Source organism: Zea mays, chromosome 1 (assembly GCF_902167145.1).
Source record: "Zea mays cultivar B73 chromosome 1, Zm-B73-REFERENCE-NAM-5.0, whole genome shotgun sequence".
Classification (NCBI taxonomy): domain Eukaryota; kingdom Viridiplantae; phylum Streptophyta; class Magnoliopsida; order Poales; family Poaceae; genus Zea; species Zea mays.
Genome location: NC_050096.1, coordinates 217,818,082 through 217,839,296, shown reverse-complemented (window position 1 = coordinate 217,839,296; position 21,215 = coordinate 217,818,082). Strand labels below are relative to the sequence as shown.

The window sequence follows — 21,215 nt, the reverse complement described above, 5'->3', positions numbered from 1 at the left end:
GTCGCTAATGAATCTGGATGGGGCATGAAAACTGAACCCTAGCACTCTGGATTTTCTTTTATAGACCTGTGGACCTGGTCCAGCTCGACCGGATTGCACTGTCTGGCCTGGGCTTACTCTAGTTATTGAAAGCCCAGGGCTCCTAATATACAATATATATATATATATATTATACATCATATATATGCTTATTTTTTTAGAAAAAAACTTAGTTATTTATTTGAATACCCATGAATTACACTGGGTCCGCCTGGGTCCGCCTCTGTTTGAACTCTATATTAATATACTTGGGCTTATTAGCAAACTTGATCATCTTGAGTGTGCGTTCCTTTGTGCCAAAACTATTGTACTTCCTAATAACATGTTTTAATAATAGTTTCAATATATGTTTTGGATGACCTAATCAATTGTTATTGAATCTTGCCAAGGTGTTTTTTTACAACGGGGCAGAGCCCCCTAATTCATTAAGAACAAAGAGTTCATTACAAGATTCACAACCATAAGCAACCAGCCCAACTGACAGGCAACTAGTTCAGACACGCCACATCAGGTACCCCCTACAATACCGAGCTAACTCAATATAGTAAAAGTGACCTAACGCAACAAACCACATGCCCCAAGAGGAACCATAAATTTTGCTTATTATAGTATTTGCACTCCAGACAGGAGGCAAGACACACAACATTTACAGAGCAACAGCAAAGCCATCGGCATATAGGTAAGCTAGAAGACGAGCAGAATAGCAAAACCGCTGGAACCCGCTACCCAGTAATGTGACGATCTCTAGGTCTCCAGCCATAGGCTCAGCCTAAAACTTCACTTGTCGTCCTTCTGATAAGCTTGCTTCCTTGGACCACCATCTTTTTTCCTTCTCTTTCTGTCGAATAGCCCAGGAATCCAACTAGAAGCAGCAAAGAAATATGATGTTAGAGGGATCAAGTAAAGATTTGTCGCCAAAGCATCAATCATTTCTGGTTCTCCAAATAGCCCAAGAACAGCACCACACCCAAAAAGAAACATATTAGCGCTCTTATTTTTAGAACTTTTCATCCAAACACCGAAAAAAACATCAATGTTCTTTGGAATAGAATCCAAACATAATGCAACCTGAATCACCCTTCACACATATCTAGCAACAGGACACTTAAAAAAAATAAGTGGTCAACCGATTCATGGATGCCACAGAACAAGCATTCACTCGAGCCTTGCTAGTTTCTTTTTTTCAAATTATCTTTTGTGAGAATTTTGTTTCTCACAGCTAACCAGAGAAAAACCTTAATCTTATAAAGGAGTTTAGTTTTCCACAGAAACCGATAAGGCACACAGGCCTGATCACACATTTTCTTTTGTAAAGGGAATTCACAGAAAAATCCTTTTTACAAAGGGTCCAAACAATTTTATCCTCCTGATCAGTCACATGATGGTTACTACAACAATCAACAAGTTCTTCATACATCATATTCAAGCTACCCGTGATCCTCCTAAAGAAGAGAGCCAAAAAATCGATGACATGACTTTTTCAACCGAAATGTTTTTGTCATGCGCCAGGTCAAATAAACGAGGAAACCTAACAGCTAGAGGGGAATCACCAGCCTAAGTATTTTTTTTGAGAAACTAACTTTCCTGCCATTACCAACAGTCATTTTATAATTTTTGTAAAACTCATCTCTCAGATCTAACACTTTTCTCCAGAAATGAGAATCACTATGTCTTTTCTTAACAGAAATAAGGGGTTTTCCCTTATTGTATTTTTTGTTGATAATTTTTGCCACGGGCCATTTGAATTTTCAATATTCCACAACCATTTGGACATCATAGCATCATCCATGCCTTTAAGGTCTAGAACACCCTGACCCCTCTGAATTTTTGGACAACAAATTGTGCCCCGATTTGCTAAATGGATTTTCCTTGAGTTCTGCCCTCCTTGCCATAGAAGCCTTTTCCTATAAATGTTAATTTTCCTAATCATTGTCTTAGGAGCAGGGTAAATGGATAACATGTAAAGGGGGACATTGGTCAGACAGATATTCATTAAAGTCAGTCTTCCACCCAAACTTAGGAACCTTCCCTGCCATACTGCAAGTTTTTCTCCACTTTCTCTTTAATAGGACTCCAAAAGAATTTTGCTAAGTTTTTTGTTGTCAATTGGCACCCTAAGATATTTCACAGGAAGGTTGCTAATAGGACAAATGAAGATGTTGGCATACAATTCCTTGACCTCATTAGTCTCACTAAAGCAATAAACTTGACTTTTATGGAAGTTAATCTTGAGTCCAGACATTTGCTCAAAAAGGCATATTATGAATTTAAGATTTTTTGCCCCCTCCAAACAGTCTTGAATAAGGAAAATAGTGTCATCAGCATATTGAAGACAACAACAGCCATTTCTTATGATGTGGGGGATGAGGCCTTTTATAAGACCTTCATCTTAAGCTTTTTGAATCAAACAGGCAAGACCATCAGCAACAAGATTAAAGAGGAGGGGAGAGAAGGGGTCCCCTTGCCTCACCCCTTTGTGAGTGGTAAAATAGGGGCCAATAACATCATTGATTTTGATGGCAACTTTGCCACCTCTGACATTCCTCATCATCCAATCACACTGTCGGTGTTTTGGGTCCGACCGCACACCCGGGGTTGCCCCTCAAGGTGTTTTTAGGAGTAGGACGGTGTCGACGACTGTAGCAAAATGGTTCGTGCCGATCGCACGAGGGACAATGGACAAGATTTGCAGGTTCGGGCCGCTTAGAAGTGCGTAACACCCTACGTCCTGGTGAGTATATGAGCGTGGTTACAAGAGGATTCTCTGGATAGAGGGCGCAGAGAGTTTCTGTGGGTGGCTAAGTAGAACAGGGTCGATCGATCTGAAGGGGTGCCCCCTAGGCCTTATATACTCGGTCGTGGAGCAGTACATGTGATACGATAACAACAAGTAGCTAAAAGATAGTGAACCTCTTGAGTTTATCCCTACGTAACCTTCGCCGACTTATCCTCGCATGGCTCTGTTGCATGGGGGCTTCAGCGCGGGAAAGTCGGGTCTCTATTTGTGATTCATTCGTTCGACGTTGTGGGCCGCCTGTGTTTGCACTAATCAGTCTCACGTCTTCTTTATTGGTTGTCTTTCCCTAGGCCCACGAAAGAATGACCTTACGAATTATTGGGCCCTTGGGCTTTTCGTGAGGCCTTTTACTTCTTTAGTGGACCCAGGGGATATCTATCCCCCACAAGCCCCCGATCTTTGGGTTGATTTAGAGGTAATCAACTCAAAGATCCAAGGTCCAGAAAATGATTCCCTGTTGTCTTCTCTGGCTCTTATCACTCGTCCGACCAAAGTTTGGCTTTGTGCTTGTGCCTTAGAGGTCGGCATTTTGGATTGTAAGACTCCGGAATTCATTGGGTGCACCGGAGGTGCACCCAATGGGTGTAGCCCCCGACCTTTGAGTAGATTTTAGAAGATAATCTACTCGAAGGTCTTCTTCCAAAGGTTATCTCCATTCGCGCTCCTGCATCTCGGTTGAGGATTAGTCTTTTCAATCTTGCTCTACGCCTTAGAGGTCGGCGCTATACCGGTTTAGAATAATATTCCATGGGGTGCACCGGAGGTGCACCCAATGGGTGTAGCCCCCGACCTTCAAATGGATTTTTTAAGGACAATCCATTCGAAGGTCTTCCTTTCACTTGCGGAAACTGGTATGGGGCTATTTTGCATTATGCTTTGGAGGTCAGCATTATGTCATCAATATTTTGCTGCCAAGGTCAGCGTATATTTTGTCTTTAGCAGCCGAGTTTGCAATCCATCCATATCTTGCTAGGTAGTGCAATTTATTTGCTTCTGCGATTGATTGGACGTTTGACGGACGTTCTCTGTCTAGTGTTCACGTCGCTTCTGTCGGCCATATCTTGTACTTTGCTGGTTATATTTGGCTTTCCTCTGATCCTTACTGATATCTCATTTTTGTCTTGAGGTATTCACTGCATGCCCTGCACGGATGTGACCGTTTGAAAAATATACCGATAATTCCTGGGCGTCCCCCCCCCAATGGGTGTGGGCAAGGGACGGCTTGGTACGCTGAGTGTTTTAGCCGGTTGCCTCTGAGTAGTAATGCGATGGGACGGCTAGTGTAATCATATCCTTTGCGCTGTTGACTGGAGTCCCAATGGGTGTAGTGTTGCATGAAACGGCGTCCGCCGTCTGACGTGTCTTCAGATGGGTGGAAGTGCTTATTGAATGCCTTGCGACTGTTCAGTGACCGTGGTTAGAAGTGAGCGGTTGCCTTTCCCTTCTATAAATAACCCCTTTGCTTCTCTGGTTTCTTCACATCTCTTCGCTGCTCCTTACTGCCTCTTCCCTTTCTTTTTCTCCCAAAGCTTCAACCATGGGCAAGAACAACAAGCGCAAGCGTGAGCCGACTCCTCCATCGGAGGAGTTTGGTGACTCGGAATACTCAGAGGAGGAGTTCTCCTCTGAGTCCGAGGGGTCTCCGGCTCCCATCCCCCTGCGTGAGTCGTCTGATGACTCAGACGACTCCCAGGGGCTTGCGGCAGAGGTCTGGACGTACATCCGGGCCGTCGAGCGCTCCGGGCTCGAAGGCTCGGATGAGTCGGAGTACTCCTCGGATGAGGAGGACTCGGACGGCGGCGACGAGGGTGAAGACGACGACGACGACGACGACGACGATGACGACGACGGCGACGGTGACGGCAGCGGCAGTGGCAGGGGCGGCGGCGACGGCAGCAGGGACAGCACCAAGGGCGACAGCAGCAGGGGCAGCACCAAGGGCAGCAGCAGGGGCAGCACCAAGGGCGGCGGCGGCGGCAGGGGCAGGGCCAGTGGCTAGACGCCACTGGTCTTCTTAGATATTAGTATAGTTTAGTATAGCTAGAATAATGTAGTAGTAATTAGTGTAATTTAGTAGTAGTAGTAATGTAGAGTAGTATATTGTAGTTTAGTAGTAGTAGCAATGTAGAGTAGAATTAGGGAAGCACCAACTCGTAAAGAGTTGGTTTGTAAACTCGTTAACTTCCCTTTAATGAAGACTGTCGTTTATCCCCTCTTTTTGATGACTTGTCATTGCTTTTGCTGAATGTTGAACTGATTCTTTTGATATAGTAGAAACAACGCCGAGCGATGTGAAGGTTGACATCAGCGTTTTAGAAGTAACACTGAGCAATCGAACACAAGACCAGCGTTTTAGAGGCAATGCCGAATGATAGAAGGTCGGCATCGGCATTTTAGAAGTAATGCCAAGCGACAAAATACGGGGCTGGCATTTTAGAAATAACGCCGAGTGATTGAATGTCGGCGTCAGCATTTTAGAAGTAATGCTGAGCGTTTGAACACGTGGTCGGCGTGCTAGAGGACATGCTGAGTGATTGAAGGTCGGCTTCGGCATTTTAGGGGCAACGCCGAGCGATTGAGCACGTGGTCGGCGTTTTAGAGGCAACGCCGAGTGATTGAAGGTCGGCGTCGGCATTTTAGAAGTAATGCCGAGCGATTGAGCACGTGGTCGGCGTTTTAGAGGCAACGCCGAGTGATTGAAGGTCGGCGTCGGCATTTTAGAAGTAATGCCGAGCGATTGAGCACGTGGTCGGCGTTTTAGAGGCAACACCGAGTGATTGAAGGTCGGCGTCGGCATTTTAGAAGTAATGCCGGGCGATTGAGCACGTGGTCGGCGTTTTAGAGGTAACACCGAGTGATTGAAGGTCGGCGTCGGCATTTTAGAAGTAATGCCGGGCGATTGAGCACGTGGTCGGCGTTTTAGAGGTAACACCGAGTGATTGAAGGTCGGCGTCGGCATTTTAGAAGTAATGCCGAGCGATTGAGCACGTGGTCGGCGTTTTAGAGGCAGCGCCGAGTGATAGCCAGCTTCTCAAGTTTACTTTGAGGAAAATGACTGAGTGATGAGGTGGCACATTGGCTTTCTTGGAAATAACTGTTGGATATCCACGTGGCATGCTGGGATTTCGGAGATGACCGTCGTGTGATGACTGGGCACTTTTTGAAAGGGTATCTGGCTCAAGAATATCCCTTAAGAGTCGCGCTTTTAGCCGCCTTTGCTTTCCGTGCCCTAGTTCTTGCATTTCCGCATCTGAGTCTTCTCTGCCACTCGCCTCCTACTCTGTTTCGCCAGCGAGAAGCAAGATGGCGCCCAAGAGGAAGACTGCGAATTCGTCTGCCGCGGTGATCCCCGCTATCGACCCCAACAGTCAGTTACCCTTCGCAGGTAACCATATGTCTGTAATTTCTGAAGTTGAGCTTCTCCGCCTTGTCTCCATCGGGGTTCTCCCTCCACGGGAACTCTGTTCTTGGCGGGCTTGCCACGGGACTACTGTCCCAACCGAAGATACCCACGAGTCAGTGGTTTACACTCCTTTCCTTCTTCGCGGCCTCGGCCTCCCCATATCTCCTTTTTTCCGTGGCATCCTTGATTTTTATCACATCAACCTGACTCACTTGAACCCTAACTCCATTCTCCAAATCTCTATTTTCGTTCACCTTTGTGAGGCTTATCTCGGCGTGCTGCCGCATTTTGGTTTATGGAAATATCTGTATCACTGCCGTCCTGGGATGGCCGGGGGGCAACATCAGTTGGTCGGAGGTGCAAGTTTAGAGATGCGCCGTGGGCGGAAGACCGAGTATCTCGAGATACCCCTCAAAGACAGCATTAAAGGTTGGCGTCTGGAGTGGTTTATAATGGATAATTATGGAAATTCTCTCCCTTCCCGCTCAGGAAGACAGCCAGACGTTCGTACTCCAAGTTGGACTGAGTCTTCCACGGACCAAGAAGTGGCCGAGGCAGGCGTGTTGCTTACTGAAGTTGGATTACTGAAAGAGAGAGGTCTGACTGTCGAAGCTGTGGTCACAGATTTTGTTTTCAAAAACATTCAGCCGCTGAAAGATAGGGCCTATCCGGCATATCTTTACCGAGGGCTGGCCGACTCAACCCGAGTTACTAATAGGAGAATTCCTTCTGTTGATTTGGTGAGCCGACTCGAAATGATCCTCAGGGGTAAAGTTTCAAATGTTGGTGCTCCAGTGGCATACTCGGCTTGGAACCTGCCTTCTCCCAAAGATTTCACTCTTTTTGTGTCCAATCCGCCCGTGACAGATAGCAATTTGGGTCTTAGAGTGCGACCTTCTGCTGAAGAGGTCTGTTCCTTAGTTGCTTCGCTCGGGGAGATACCTGATGATGAACGGCAGATTTATTTTGAAGTGCCCCTGAACCCTAGTGATGCAGACATAAATGACATGCTCGATCTGCTAGCTGAGGATTCATCTGATACTGCTCCTGATGGTACATTGGCAGCGGTGCCCCTTCCAGAGGTTGATGCGACCTTGGATGTCTCGAAACCTGTCAATACTCGCCCGAGGCGTCCTAGCCGAACCAGTCAGCCCGAGCCTTCTGCTGATGAGCAGAAGAAGAAAAGAAGACGCCTCCGGCGAGTGTCCAGTTTTGACGAGGATGCCAGCACCTTAGCTCCTGCTGCCGAAGAAATGACTGCAACTGGCCTTGCTGACATTGATCCCAATGGGTGTGCTCCGCCTGCTACTGACCCCAATGAGGATGTTGTTTGTGCTGTTGCTGTGGAAGATGAGGAGGAAGAGAATGAAACTCCATTAACTCGGAAAAACAGTCGGCAGTTCGTCGCCAGCGGTGGTAGTAGTGGGGTTCCTTCTCCTGCCTTGTCTGCTCTTATTGGTCTGCAAGAACTGTCCATGGCTAATTTTGATCAAGCTCTAGAGGATATGGTCCCTGAGAACTTGTTGTTGGAACCTGCAGACGTTGATGCAACAGAAACTTGTGCAGCCGTGCCAGATGCTGGGTTGAGGTCGTCCCGTGCCTCGTCGACCTTAGAGCACGATCTCGAGGGTCGGGATGATGACTTGGATCGTCCTAATCCTATGGAAGTAGCTGAAGGCCCGTCGACCTTAGAGGTGGTCATGGCAGAGAGCTTGGATCCCTTGAATAGCGCTGACATGTGCCCAGCCCCCGAGGGTGTCGCCGGGGAGGACTCAGCTCAGGTGAGGAGTGCAGGCCACTACCCAGCCCCCGAGGGTGTTGCCGGGGGTGACTCGGCTCAAGTGGGCAGTGCCAACCTTGACCCAGCCCCCGAGGGTGTCCGAGCGAGGTCTCCCTCCTGCACTTCCATGGATGTTCATGTGGGTTCACCTCCACACTCTGGCGGCATGATGGTGGCTCAAACTCCGGATCAGGGGGTCGCTTTGGAGGGCAGCATCCCCACTGGTCTGGCGTTAAGCTCTGCTGAATGTACTGAGCTCGTTCCTGCCGGTCTGCTGCAAGCTGCTTCGAGTGGTGGTCTGGCACCTGGTCATCAGCTGATTTCTCCTGACTTGGGGATCCCTTCGCTTTTCTCCAACCTCCAGGTGCTGTGTTGTGCTTTAGTTTGATCTTTATGTTGCATGAATTGTTGCCATTATGCTCATCCGCTCTTCTTATCAGGCTTTGGTGGATGGAATGGTCGGCCAGCTGAAGTCGCAGGGTGCTTCCATCCCGGAGGTGGCTTCATCTCTTGAGCGTTGGAATCCGGTGTTGCTTCGGGGTCGTGTATCTGAGTTGGAGGCCACCAATGCTGGTTAGTGTCCTTTCTTCTTCTTCTTTGTTCTTGCTCGTGGGTTGTTTTACCTTCTGACCTCATTTTGTTTGAATACCTCTTGATAGGGATGACTCGGCAGATCACAATTCATGAAGAAAAACATTCCCAAGATCAAGCTGAAATGGCTCGACGATGCGCTGACTTCGAGGAGAAGTATTCTCAAAGTCAGATCGAGTTGAGTCAGGTCTCTGCAGCTTTGGATGATGCCAACGCTCTGAGTTCTTCTCTTCATGCTCAGCTTGACTCTGAGAAGGTAGCTTACGAGCCCGTGCTTCGCCTTATCATGCTCTTGAATTCTGAATGAGTTGATTTTTGCTTGTAGGAAGAAAAACGCATCCTTGCTGCTTCTCGCGACAACTTGGACAGATTGTACCGAGATTCCAGTAACTCGCTGACCATCTTGGAGAGGAGCCACCGTTTTACGATGGAGGAGCTTGACAATCAACGCCGTCAGCTGCAAGAATCCTCGGACGAAGTGGCCCGCCTTACCCAGTTGCTATCGGCAAAGGACGCCACCATCAAGGGACTCCGAGCTTCTAAGAAATCCATTGCTCAGGAGTTAGAAACTGCTCAGCAGGCTGTTAAAGTTGCTGAAGAAGCTGCTGTCACTTTCAAAACTCAGCGCGATAAGGCCCTGGACAAGGCCATTCGAGCGGGACGAATCTTGATGAGAAGACCCGGCGTGGTTGTCCCTGAAGATATAAGAGCCGATGTGAATGCTGCCCCTGATTCCTCGAATCGCCCTTCTTCGCCAGTCGTTCCTGAGAGAGACAATGGAAAATAAAGAAACAGTTCGCGTGCTCTGAGCGCGCAGTTAGCATGATCAAGTACTCGTTAGAGGTTATCGGCTTATCATTCGAATAACGTGATTACTCCCTTATTGTATCAGAATTTATTAGTTTGTAAGTTTGTGGTCACGCTGCATGATGATTATGAAGTTTGTTTGTGGGATATGGAGATCATCCCTTGAACTGCATAAGCGCGAGTATGCTATACTGGTTTAAGCCGTCAATGACTTTTAGCCGGTAACTTCCGTTAGTAGGGTATAGTGGTCACCCTAGGTAAAGTAAGCGTGAGCATGTTGCACCGCCTTAAGTCGTTGCCGACTTAAGTCGATTGCTCCGTTTGTAGGGCATAGTGGTCACCCCGAGTTAAGTAAGCGTGAGCATGTTGCACCGCCTTAAGTCGTTGCCGACTTAAGTCGATTGCTCCGTTTGTAGGGCATAGTGGTCACCCCGAGTTAAGTAAGCGTGAGCATGTTGCACCGCCTTAAGTCGTTGCCGACTTAAGTCGATTGCTCCATTTGTAGGGCATAGTGGTCACCCCGAGTTAAGTAAGCGTGAGCATGTTGCACCGCCTTAAGTCGTTGCCGACTTAAGTCGATTGCTCCGTTTGTAGGGCATAGTGGTCACCCCGAGTTAAGTAAGCGTGAGCATGTTGCACCGCCTTAAGTCGTTGCCGACTTAAGTCGATTGCTCCGTTTGTAGGGCATAGTGGTCACCCCGAGTTAAGTAAGAATGCAAGTCAATCATAAATGAGCCAAGTATCTTTGAAATCTCTCTTTATTGATGATGTATTTCCATTATACAGAATACATGGTCGCTCCGGCTGTTTTGAAATACAGCTAGGGGTAAAACTTTCGGAGGTGCTCTATGTTCCAGGAGTTCCCAACTTCCGTGCCATCCATTTGGGTGAGGCGATATGATCCGGGACGAGTGACTTCTGCTACTATGAAAGGTCCTTCCCATAAGGGTGATAACTTGTGCCGTCCCTCCCCCGTTAGAATTCGGCGGAGGACGAGGTCTCCCATCGAAAAGAAACGTTGCCGCACAGCTTTGTCGTGGTAGCGCCTTAGAGTCTGCTGGTATCGTGCTGATTGAATCACCGCATTCAGTCGTTCTTCCTCAAGTACGTCAATATCCTCCAGCCTGGTGGCTTCGGCTTCTGCTATGCTTTCGAAGATCAATCTTGGCGCCCCAAACTTGAGATCAGCGGGTAGCACTGCCTCCGACCCATAGACCATGAAGAAAGGAGTGTTTCCATGCAGGGCCCGGCTAGGTTGGGTTCTCAAGCTCCAAACAACATAAGGCAATTCTCTTATCCATTTTCCTGCGAATTTTTCATTTTTATCAAAGACCCTTTTTCTAAGTGCCTCCAATATCATTCCGTTGGCTCGCTCAACCTGCCCGTTGGCTCTCGGATGGGCTACAGATGCATACTTGATCTGAATGCTTTTTTGCTCGCAGAAGTCAAAGAATTCTGAACTGGTAAAGTTGGATCCCAAGTCAGTGATGATACTGTTCGGTATCCCAAATCTGAATATTATGCTTTGTATGAATTCCACGACTTTAGCAGAGGTTAAAGAGGCAATGGGCTGGAACTCTATCCATTTAGTGAATTTGTCAATTGCCACCAATACATGGGTGTATCCTCCTTGAGCTTTCTTGAAAGGTCCAATCATATCCAATCCCCAGCATGCGAAAGGCCAAGTTACTGGTATGGTTTGTAGCTGCTGTGCTGGCATGTGCTGTTGCTTTGACAGGTATTGGCAAGCTTCGCATCTCTGAACTAACTCGGCTGCATCATTCTTCGCCGTTGGCCAATAGAATCCTGACCTGAAAACCTTCCCGACTAATGTTCTGGATGCTGCGTGTACTCCACACTGCCCTGCATGGACTTCCTCCAGAAGTTGCTTCCCGGTGGACGGGAGAACACACTTCATGAGGACGCCTGACGCGCCCCTCCTGTATAATACCTCCCCAATGGGTGTATAGTGAGCTGATTGTCTGGCAATGCGCTCTGCCGAGTTCTTGTCATCTGGCTCTTCTTCATTCTTTATATACTTAATAATCGGTTGCCTCCAGTCATCAGAGTCTGACTCGGGTTGATCTATGATAATGCACTCTTCTATTTGATCCGTCGAGATGCTCGGCTGGAGAATTTCTTGCACGAAGACCCCGGGCGGGACTTGAGTCCGACCGGATCCAAGCTTGGACAGTACATCAGCCGCCGTGTTCCGATCTCTTTCTATATGATGAAACTCCAGACCTTCGAATTTATCTTCTAGCTTTCGGACGGCGGCACAGTATCTTCCCATTGAATCACTTGAACAATCCCATTCCTTGTTTATCTGACTGATGACTACCAGAGAATCTCCGTACACCATCAGTCTCTTGACACCCAGTGATATAGCTATGTTTAATCCGTGTATCAAAGCTTCATACTCGGCTGCATTGTTAGAGGCCGGGAATAGCAATTGGAGTGCATACTTGAGGTGCTCGCCTCCAGGTGCAGTGAAGAGAATTCCTGCTCCTGCTCCCTGCAGCTTCAGCGAGCCATCAAAATACATTCGCCATACTTCTGCGGTTTCTGGATTATCCGGCACTTGCTGTTCTGTCCACTCTGACACGAAATCGACCAGTGCTTGAGTTTTGATGGCGGTGCGAGGTCGGAACTCGATATCATGGGATCCCAACTCGCAAGCCCACTTGGCTATTCGGCCAATGGCTTCCTTGTTGTGAAGAATGTCCCCTATTGGAAAACCAGTAACTACTATGACTTTGTGGTCGTCAAAGTAGTGGCGCAGCTTGCGGGCGGTTAGAAGTACTGCATATAATAGCTTCTGAACTTGAGGATACTTTTTCTTCGATGGGCCTAGAACCTCACTGATGAAGTAGACAGGATGTTGTACCGGGTAGGCATGCCCCTCTTCCACTCGCTCGACTACCAACGCAGTGCTTACCACGTGAGTCGTGCAAGAGATATATAACAGCAAATCTTCAGCCGGCTGAGTCGGCGTAGCTCGCCGGGGCGGTTTCAATACTGGCGGTGTTGTCAGGAATTTCTTCAGTGCGTCTAGAGCTTCTTGTGCCTCTGAAGTCCATTGAAACTTATCCACCTTCTTCAGCAGTTTATAAAATGGCAGACCTTTTTCTCCCAGCCTGGATATGAATCTGCTCAGGGCTGCCATACATCCAGTGAGTCGCTGAACCTTCTTTTGCGATCGAGGAGCTTCCATCTTCATGATAGCTTCAATCTTATCTGGATTAGCTTCAATTCCCCGGTGGCTGACAATAAATCCGAGTAACTTTCCTGCTGGTACCCCGAAGACGCATTTCTCAGGATTGAGCTTCCATCTATATCTTCTCAGGCTGTTGAAAACCAGCTGTAAGTCTTCGATGAAGTTTTCCGGATTCTCCGTCTTAATCACCACGTCGTCTACGTAAGCCTCCACACGCTTGCCCCAGTGATCGGCTAAGCATGTTTGAATAGCTCTCTGATAAGTCGCTCCAGCGTTTTTGAGGCCGAACGGCATGGAGGTATAACAGAAAGCACCAAACGGGGTGATGAACGCCGTTTTTTCCTCGTCTTCTTTTGCCAAACTAATCTGATGATACCCGGAATAGCAATCTAAGAAAGACAGCATCGAACATCCAGCGGTGGAATCCACCACCTGATCTATCCTTGGGAGCCCGAAGGGATCCTTCGGACAGTGTTTGTTGAGATCAGTATAGTCGACGCACATGCGCCAATCCACTTTATTCTTTTTGAGTACAAGAACAGGGTTGGCTAACCACTTGGGGTGTAATACTTCTCTAATAAATCCGGCCGCGACCAAGCGAGCTAACTCGGCACGAATGGCCTCTCTCTTGTCGGGCGTGAAACGACGTAGCTTTTGCCGGATCGGCCTCGCCTGAGGATAGACTTTCAATTTGTGCTCGGCCAACTCCCTCGGGACTCCCGGCATATCCGCAGGTTGCCATGCGAATACATCTCGGTTATCTTGCAGGAACTGGATGAGCGCTCTTTCCTATTTATCATTTAAACTGGAGCTGATGATGGCCGTCTTGCGCTCATCAGCAAATCCCAAGTTGATCCGCTTGGTGTCCTCAGTCGGCCGCATAGAGGTCGCGGCCTGAGCTTCGTTTGCCGGCACGGCGAGGTCTTCTTCAGGCTTAGAGTTCGCCGGTGTAGAAGGAACCGCTGACGGCTTGGTGGTGAGGGCTGCTTGGATGGCCACTCGGAAACATTCTGCGGCGCCTTGGAAGTCGGCGCGTACAGTTATGATTCCTTGCGGCCCTGGCATCTTTAGTATCATGTACGTATAGTGTGGGATGGCCATGAACTTGGCCAGCCCCGGCCTCCCGATGATGGCGTTGTACCCGCAGTCGAAGTTCGCCACCTCGAACCTCAGGAACTCGGTTCTGTAGTTATCCGGAGTCCCGAAGGTGACCGGCATGTAGATGTGGCCCAGCGGGTATTCCCCTTCCGTCGGCACGATGCCGAAGAAAGGAGTGTCTGACTCGTGGAGCTCTTTGAGGTGAACTCCCAAGCCTTGGAGCGTACGGGGGAAGGTGACGTTGATGCTGCTCCCCCCGTCCACTAGCACCTTCTTCACCCGGCTCTCTCGGATCACCGGATCGACGAGGAGCGGGTATTTGCCTGGGTGGTCGAAGTTGAGCCATTGATCCTCCCGAGTGAACGTGATTGGGTGCTCCGACCACCGGTACGGGCGCGGGAGGGCCGGTGGTCGCCACCAGTATCTGGCGGTCGTTGAGCTTTTGTTGTCTCTTGTTTTCCTGCGACCCATGTCCGCCGAAGATGACGTTGACCTCCCCGTCAACGCGCGGGAAAGCTCCTCCTCCTCCCTCCTCCGGCTGATGGGGCTGTCGTGGTTCATCTGGTCCTCCCCTCGGCGGAGGAGGCGGTAGAGGTTGAAAGGGTCGGCCATGCCCGACGGAGTGCTTGAAATCCCGGCAGTTGCGGAGAGTGTGTCGCATGTCCTTGTGGTACGGGCATTGGGCGTCGAGGATGTCGTCCAGCGTGCGTTCGCCTCCACGAGGTCCTCCTCGGGCGCGAGAGGCGGGTGGTCCGGCGGCGTGTACCTCTTCGCGAGGCCTCTTCTCCCAGCGCTTGTCGGGTGGCTGGTTCGCGTCGCGTCGTGGTGCTGCCGGTGCGGGCTTTGCTCCTCCGATGAGGTCCTGGGCCCGCTCGTCAGCGGTGATGTAGAGGTCGGCTTCCCGGAACAGCTCCTCGGAGGTAGTCGGCGCCTTTTGCAGTATGGCTCGGACGAAAGCCGAGTCGTTAGATCCTCTGTAGAAGTCCTCGATCACGGCCGCCTCCGTGACCTCGGGGATGCGGTTTCTCATGGTCTGGAACCTTTTAAGGTATGACCGGAGAGTCTCATCCCCTCGGCGCTTGATGGATTTGAGGTCCCATGGTTGCGCTGGCTTGTCGGAGAGAGATTGGAAGTTGGCGGTGAAACGTCGACTGAAGTCTCCCCAGTCGTCGATGCAGTGTCGGGGTAGATGTCGTAGCCACTGCAGCGCGTCTTGCCCGAGGACGATGGGCAGATACGCAGTCATGACGTCTTCGGATGCCCCGGCAGCCCGAGCAGCGGTGGTGTAGACGGCTAACCAGCCCCCTGGATCCTGCTTAGGTTCATATTTGTCGACATTGGATACCTTGAAGTTGGGAGGCCATTGGATGGCCCTAAGGCGCGGAGTAAGGGCGGATACTCCGCACGTGTCCTCCTGTCGTCGAGGATGTCGTCTGTCCCGGGGAGGGGAGTGGCGGTGGTGGTTCCTCGACCGTCCCCGGGTGGTTCCACCAGTTGAAGCTGTTGCCGACTCAGTTCGGGTGGCCTGGCTTTGAGTCGGGAAGCCATGATCTCGATCATACTCCTCCCGACGGCGAATTTCGTTCTCGTGCCGCCGTTCGCGCGAAGCATTGATAGAGCTTCGCGCGTCTCGGCGACTGTTGATGGCGTGTCGCAAATCGTTCGGCGGGTGAGCGAGCGGTAGAAGATGGTTGGCTGCCTGGGTGAACAGGCGCCGGTATCCCTCGGCGTCGGGAGTCCGAGGAAGTCCGTCAGCTATCCGGGCTAGAACGCCTCCGACTTCGCTCGGCGTGTTCATAGCTCGGGCGAAGTCGGGGTTCAAGTTGCGCCCGAAGAGCGGATTCTCGCGTCGTTGCCTTGCATCTTGCTCGGCTTGCTCCTGAGTCCGACGGCGATCACGTCGTCGGGAGTTCCTTCGTTCCCTGAAGACGCGTTCTTCCGGAGTTTCTCCTATCTCTGAGACCTCGTCTCGCGAGACAGGCTGCTCCGGATCCCGTTCTCCAGCTGCGTGATGTCGTCGAACGTTCCTGCGTCGGTTCCTTCGTCGGCGGGATTCTCGCTGAGGCGGTTCTTCTCCGGGCGCGGTCGGTTCATCGTCGGAGACGACGGGCGACTCTGCCCTCCCGATGAAGAGGACGTCGGGGTAGAACGGTATTGCTGCCGCGGCGACTTTCTTTCCGTTCTCCTTTGAGGTCGGAGGAACGGGAAGAACGACTGGCCTCTCCCTGATCTCCTTCCTTCTCATGACCTGTGTCCATTCTTTCGTCGGGGAAGTAGACAGCGGAGTCTTCCGGGTCAGCGAGCTTCTAGCTCCAGCCTCCCCGGAGACGATCTTGTTCCGAAGAGCCGGAGGTAGCGTCTTTCCAGTATTTTCGGAGTTTGTTGGAGGAGACTTCTGTTCCGGCAGATCCGCGAGGCGGTGTAGAATTCCTTCTTCGTCCGCCATGGATGAGATTGTCCCGAAGCAGAATATGGATCCGAGACGCATGGTGATCTTGCTGTGGAAGGTGACGGCCATTGAGCTAGCTTGGATCGTCGACACACCCCCTACCTGGCGCGCCAGCTGTCGGTGTTTTGGGTCCGACCGCACACCCGGGGTTGCCCTCAAGGTGTTTTTAGGAGTAGGACGGTGTCGACGACTGTAGCAAAATGGTTCGTGCCGATCGCACGAGGGACAATGGACAAGATTTGCAGGTTCGGGCCGCTTAGAAGTGCGTAACACCCTACGTCCTGGTGAGTATATGAGCGTGGTTACAAGAGGATTCTCTGGATAGAGGGCGCAGAGAGTTTCTGTGGGTGGCTAAGTAGAACAGGGTCGATCGATCTGAAGGGGTGCCCCCTAGGCCTTATATACTCGGCCGTGGAGCAGTACATGTGATACGATAACAACAAGTAGCTAAAAGATAGTGAACCTCTTGAGTTTATCCCTACGTAACCTTCGCCGACTTATCCTCGCATGGCTCTGTTGCATGGGGGCTTCAGCGCGGGAAAGTCGGGTCTCTATTTGTGATTCATTCGTTCGACGTTGTGGGCCGCCTGTGTTTGCACTAATCAGTCTCACGTCTTCTTTATTGGTTGTCTTTCCCTAGGCCCACGAAAGAATGACCTTACGAATTATTGGGCCCTTGGGCTTTTCGTGAGGCCTTTTACTTCTTTAGTGGACCCAGGGGATATCTATCCCCCACACACACCAGGTGCTACCAAGACCTTTTTCTCCAGCATGTAATGGAGAAAATGCCAGTTAACTTTATCACAGGCTTTTTTTAAATCAACTTTGAAAACAACCCCATTTTGTTTCCTCTTTTGAACCTCATGAAGGATTTCATTCAGGGAAACCACACCATCCATTATGTATCTCCCCTGAACAAACCCATATTGAAACTCACTAATCACTTTGGTGATACAATGAGCAAAACTGTTATTAAGAACCTTGGTGATGATTTTATAACAAACCTTCAAAAGCCTAATGGGTCTGAAATTTTTCATTTCAAGAGCGATGTCAACCTTTGGCAATAGAGTCACAACACGAAAGTTAAGCCTTGCAATATCCAGGGATCCATTAAAAAAATCTTTAAACATATTCTAGAGATCAAGCTTAATGAGCTCCTAGAAGTCTTGAAAAAATCAACAGGGAGGCCATCAGGGCCAGGGGCACTGTTATGTTTTAAAGAAAACACCGCTTTTTTGATCTCTTCTAAAGAGAAAGGGGCAATTATAAGGACCCTATCTTCCTACTCCAACTTTTTCATTGATAGATTCTTCATTGAGATATTAGAGGTAAGAGAGGGGCCAAAAAGATCCCTATAAAAGGAAGTGGCCACCTGGTTGATACCTCCCTCGTCATCAACAGACAATCCATTATGAAGAAGTGAATAGATTTTAACTCTTCTTTTCCTCCCTTTTGCCCTTTATTAATGAATATGTCCCTAGCAATTTGCTTTCTCTTGATCCCTTCTTCAGTCACCATGTTTTTCAAATTCCACTCCATATCAGTTTTTTTCAATCTCTCGAAATTTGAGATGACTGCAGTCTCACTTTTTTTTTCAAGGACATCAATTTTATCCATAAGCTCTTTCTTCAACTTCTTATACCTCCCTTCAACATTAATATTCCATCCTTTCAACATTTTTCAATATTTTTGTTTTTTCCTTCCAAACATTGATACTCTTTCTGCTCCTTATAGGCAAGGATCAGCTTTCCCAGACTTTCTGCTTAAAGTCATGTCTGAGCCTCCAGCACAGCTCATACCTAAAATCCCTCTTCATAGTAGTAACAGAGTCAGTTCTAAGACACATGGGAACATGATCAGAAAAAAGTCCTATTTAGCCCAGAGACAACAACATTTTTGTACTGCAAGTCCCATTTTGGGCTAGCTAGGAATCTATCCAGCTTCTCAAAAGTAGAGGGGATGTCTATTATTGGACCAAGTATATAATCTATTCATCAGGTCCAACTCTATCAGACTGTGTAGCTCAATGATAAAGTTAAATAAAGTGCTCCATTTATTTGTTCCCCTAGTTTATCTTATCCCCGTCTTTCCTTAAGATGTTAAAATCACCTCCCACCAACATGGGATGTCTGCACCTAGAACAAAAGAAAGACAACTCACTGAGGAATTTATGTTTATGCTCCTCTTGAGCAGCTCCATACACATTAATAAAATTCCAGATGAAACCATTTTCTTTGTGCACGACAAGGGTCCTGATCATGAATTACCCCAATTCATGTTCTCTTACATCAAAAACTTCATAATTGAAACCAACTAGAAGACCACCAGATCTCCCATTAGGGGGAGACCAAAGCCAAGCAAAGTTTCTATTACCACTAATAGAGTTCAACCAAGAATCACTAAAGATTTTTATTGGTTTCTTGCAAACCAATGAAGTTAACTTTTTCATCTCTTATGAGTTCCCTCAGAAATTTCATATTAACACCCTTATCCAACCCCTGACAATTCCTGATGAGACCTATCATTCTAAATTATTAAAGGGAAGGCGGGCAACACCAGCTTCGATCCACTTATTAGGTGTGTACCTAAGTTTGGGCGAAACTTTTTTTCTTTCTTTTCACTGTTTTTTCTTATGCTGAGTCTTTCTGCCCTTTATCAAGACCATCACATTATCCAAGTCAGACTCCTTATTAAGATCAGAGTCATCATGGATAATACTATCCACATCAGTCTGACACACCAATACAAGGATTTATATCAATATTTTTAACAGATTGAATAACAAGATTATTTCTGGTAAGCTCTAAAAATTTTATCAATTCTGTATTAGAAGCAGAATCAACACAAGAAGACCCTAGTTGTACTCCCAATTTCGTAGCTATATCAATAATCACATCATTATCAGAACTGAATAAGGAAAAGAGGTTTGAGGACATACCTTTATTGAGGAAGGCATCTCTAGCCACAACTCTATCAGTACCTTCCATTTGTTCAGAAGGCTGATCAGCAATCTTCACATCTTCATTTGTCTCAAATCTGCTACTTTTCCTAGTACCTTCCATTTGCTCATAAGGCTTAACAATTACTTTTCCCCAACATCCTAGGCCTCTTCCTCAGGCTGATGTTCAACTACCACTTTTTCCCTTTATCTTGTGAAAGGGGTAAAACTATTTCATCATCTTTTGCAAACTCTTCCAGGTCTTGAGAGCTCATTAGGTCATCTTCACTCGCATTGAAGTCCTCATCATCATTTCCCAAGTTTTCATCATGAATTTTATCATCATCAGCAGGAATATCAACATCCTCTCCTTCCATCACCTCAGACAACCTCAAAGTATTCTTACCCTGAGAAGCAGATTCCCCTATGTTGTCAGTTAATATATTGTCCAGACTAGAAAAATCTTCCTCATTTTTGGCTTTTTCCAGATTTTCCAAAAGTTGGGTCATCAAAACCATGCCTCTCAATAGAAGCTCTCTTGCCTAGGTTAATAGAATCATCATTCCATCCTTCTTCAGGTTATAGAGTCAATTTTGAGAAAGATGTCATAAAGGAAGGGTTTGACCCCAACCTCCACCACTGGGGTAATCATAGCCACACTTTTAACATGCACCTTGAACCTCACAATATCCTTAGAGTCTAAGGATAATAGGTCCACTTCTCAATAGCACCAATTGTGGAGCCAAGTTCGCAAATAGCTTGATAGTTTTGTAGTTCCTCTAGAACATTTTCTGCCATAATCCAAACAGTATGTAACTTTGACTTTGGTTTAGCCTGTGAACTCCAAGGAGTCACATCAATTTTAGCTCCATAAACTTCATTTTTAGTTCAGAGAAATTTATCATATCATCCAACCTCTCTTGAGAGGGGAATTGCATAAGGAAACCGAAATGACATTTAATGGCCTTCCAAGTTTTCCCCAAGGAAAATGAATCTCGAAATCTTTTTCAAGCTCTTCAGCAGAGACCAATCCCTCTACAACCTTAACTAGGCCGATGAAGCTTCTTTTAGGCTTTTTAGACAAAGGTTTCGCAAAATGAGATGAGTAAAACCCTAAACCATCCCCCGTCATTCCAACTATGGGCATGCACGACTTACTCTGTTTAGGGAGAACACATCTAGCAGTCATATGCGTTTCTTTACGGCAAATATCACACCATAAGGATTTGAAGATGTCCCTGGCATGGTGACCCTCCATGCCAAATTTTTGACAGAAAATGCAGAGGATGATTTCATTTTCTTTTTTCAAAACAGGCAGGCAGATTTAGGATTACCTGAATGACCTCCATCTCCAGATGAAGATGTCATGATATCTTCTTTGGATTCTGATTTCCCCGGAGAGAGGGCTTCAATCGCCAACTGAGATTGTGGTTTTCCGCCCCACGATTGCGACCCTTGAGCCAAATCCTTCTGCCCCCAACGATCCCAATTAGGGTTTCTGTTCTTTTGGTCCATCAGCGACGACATGGAGCAGCGACCCAGACACGACCACTCTTCATCCACCACAGGTGGATGCAACAACGAGGAATACCAGCCACCCCGATAGCTGGAACGGGAGGAGGCAGGGAGAGACCAGAGGCGAGAGAGAAACACGACGAAGTGTGGGAAAGAATGAGAACCGATGAGGTCCGAGGGGAACCCCAACTCACGCTTATGTCGATCTTCTGCACTAAGCGACGAATAAGCGTCTAGAGGATGAGCTTGGGCCGATGAAGATGCAAGACTATGAAGTGGTTCCATGCCCGGGATCCAACCGACCCATGGTGCGCGCACGAGAGCAACACGTCCCTTCGACTTCAGCGATGGAGGTCGTTTCTCCACGTTTCTCCACCGTGTGTTGCACACGAGGAGAAGGAGAGGGCGGCCCAAAGACACGAGCAACATCTCCATTGTGGGCCACAAAGGCACGGGAGGGAGAAGACAAGGCAACCCATGGCCGCTTCTTCTTTTTTTCCTTCGGCTCATTTTCTTTACTCAATTTTGACTTCCTCTTGTCAAGATGTTATATGGCCTCTTTACCTTTTGGGATAGCTCCT

General features: G+C 48.2%; 1 protein-coding gene across 1 annotated transcript; it reads right to left on the bottom strand.

The window, feature by feature from the left end:
* Positions 1-415: 415 nt before the first annotated feature.
* LOC118476120 (uncharacterized) lies at positions 416-20,962 on the bottom strand. Its single transcript, XM_035964239.1, has 2 exons — positions 20,454-20,962; positions 416-901 (listed from the first exon to the last, which is right to left on the bottom strand). The coding sequence occupies exons 1-2, from the start codon at positions 20,917-20,919 to the stop codon at positions 804-806; spliced, it is 564 nt and encodes a 187-aa protein (XP_035820132.1). The 5' UTR covers positions 20,920-20,962; the 3' UTR covers positions 416-803.
* Positions 20,963-21,215: the final 253 nt, after the last annotated feature.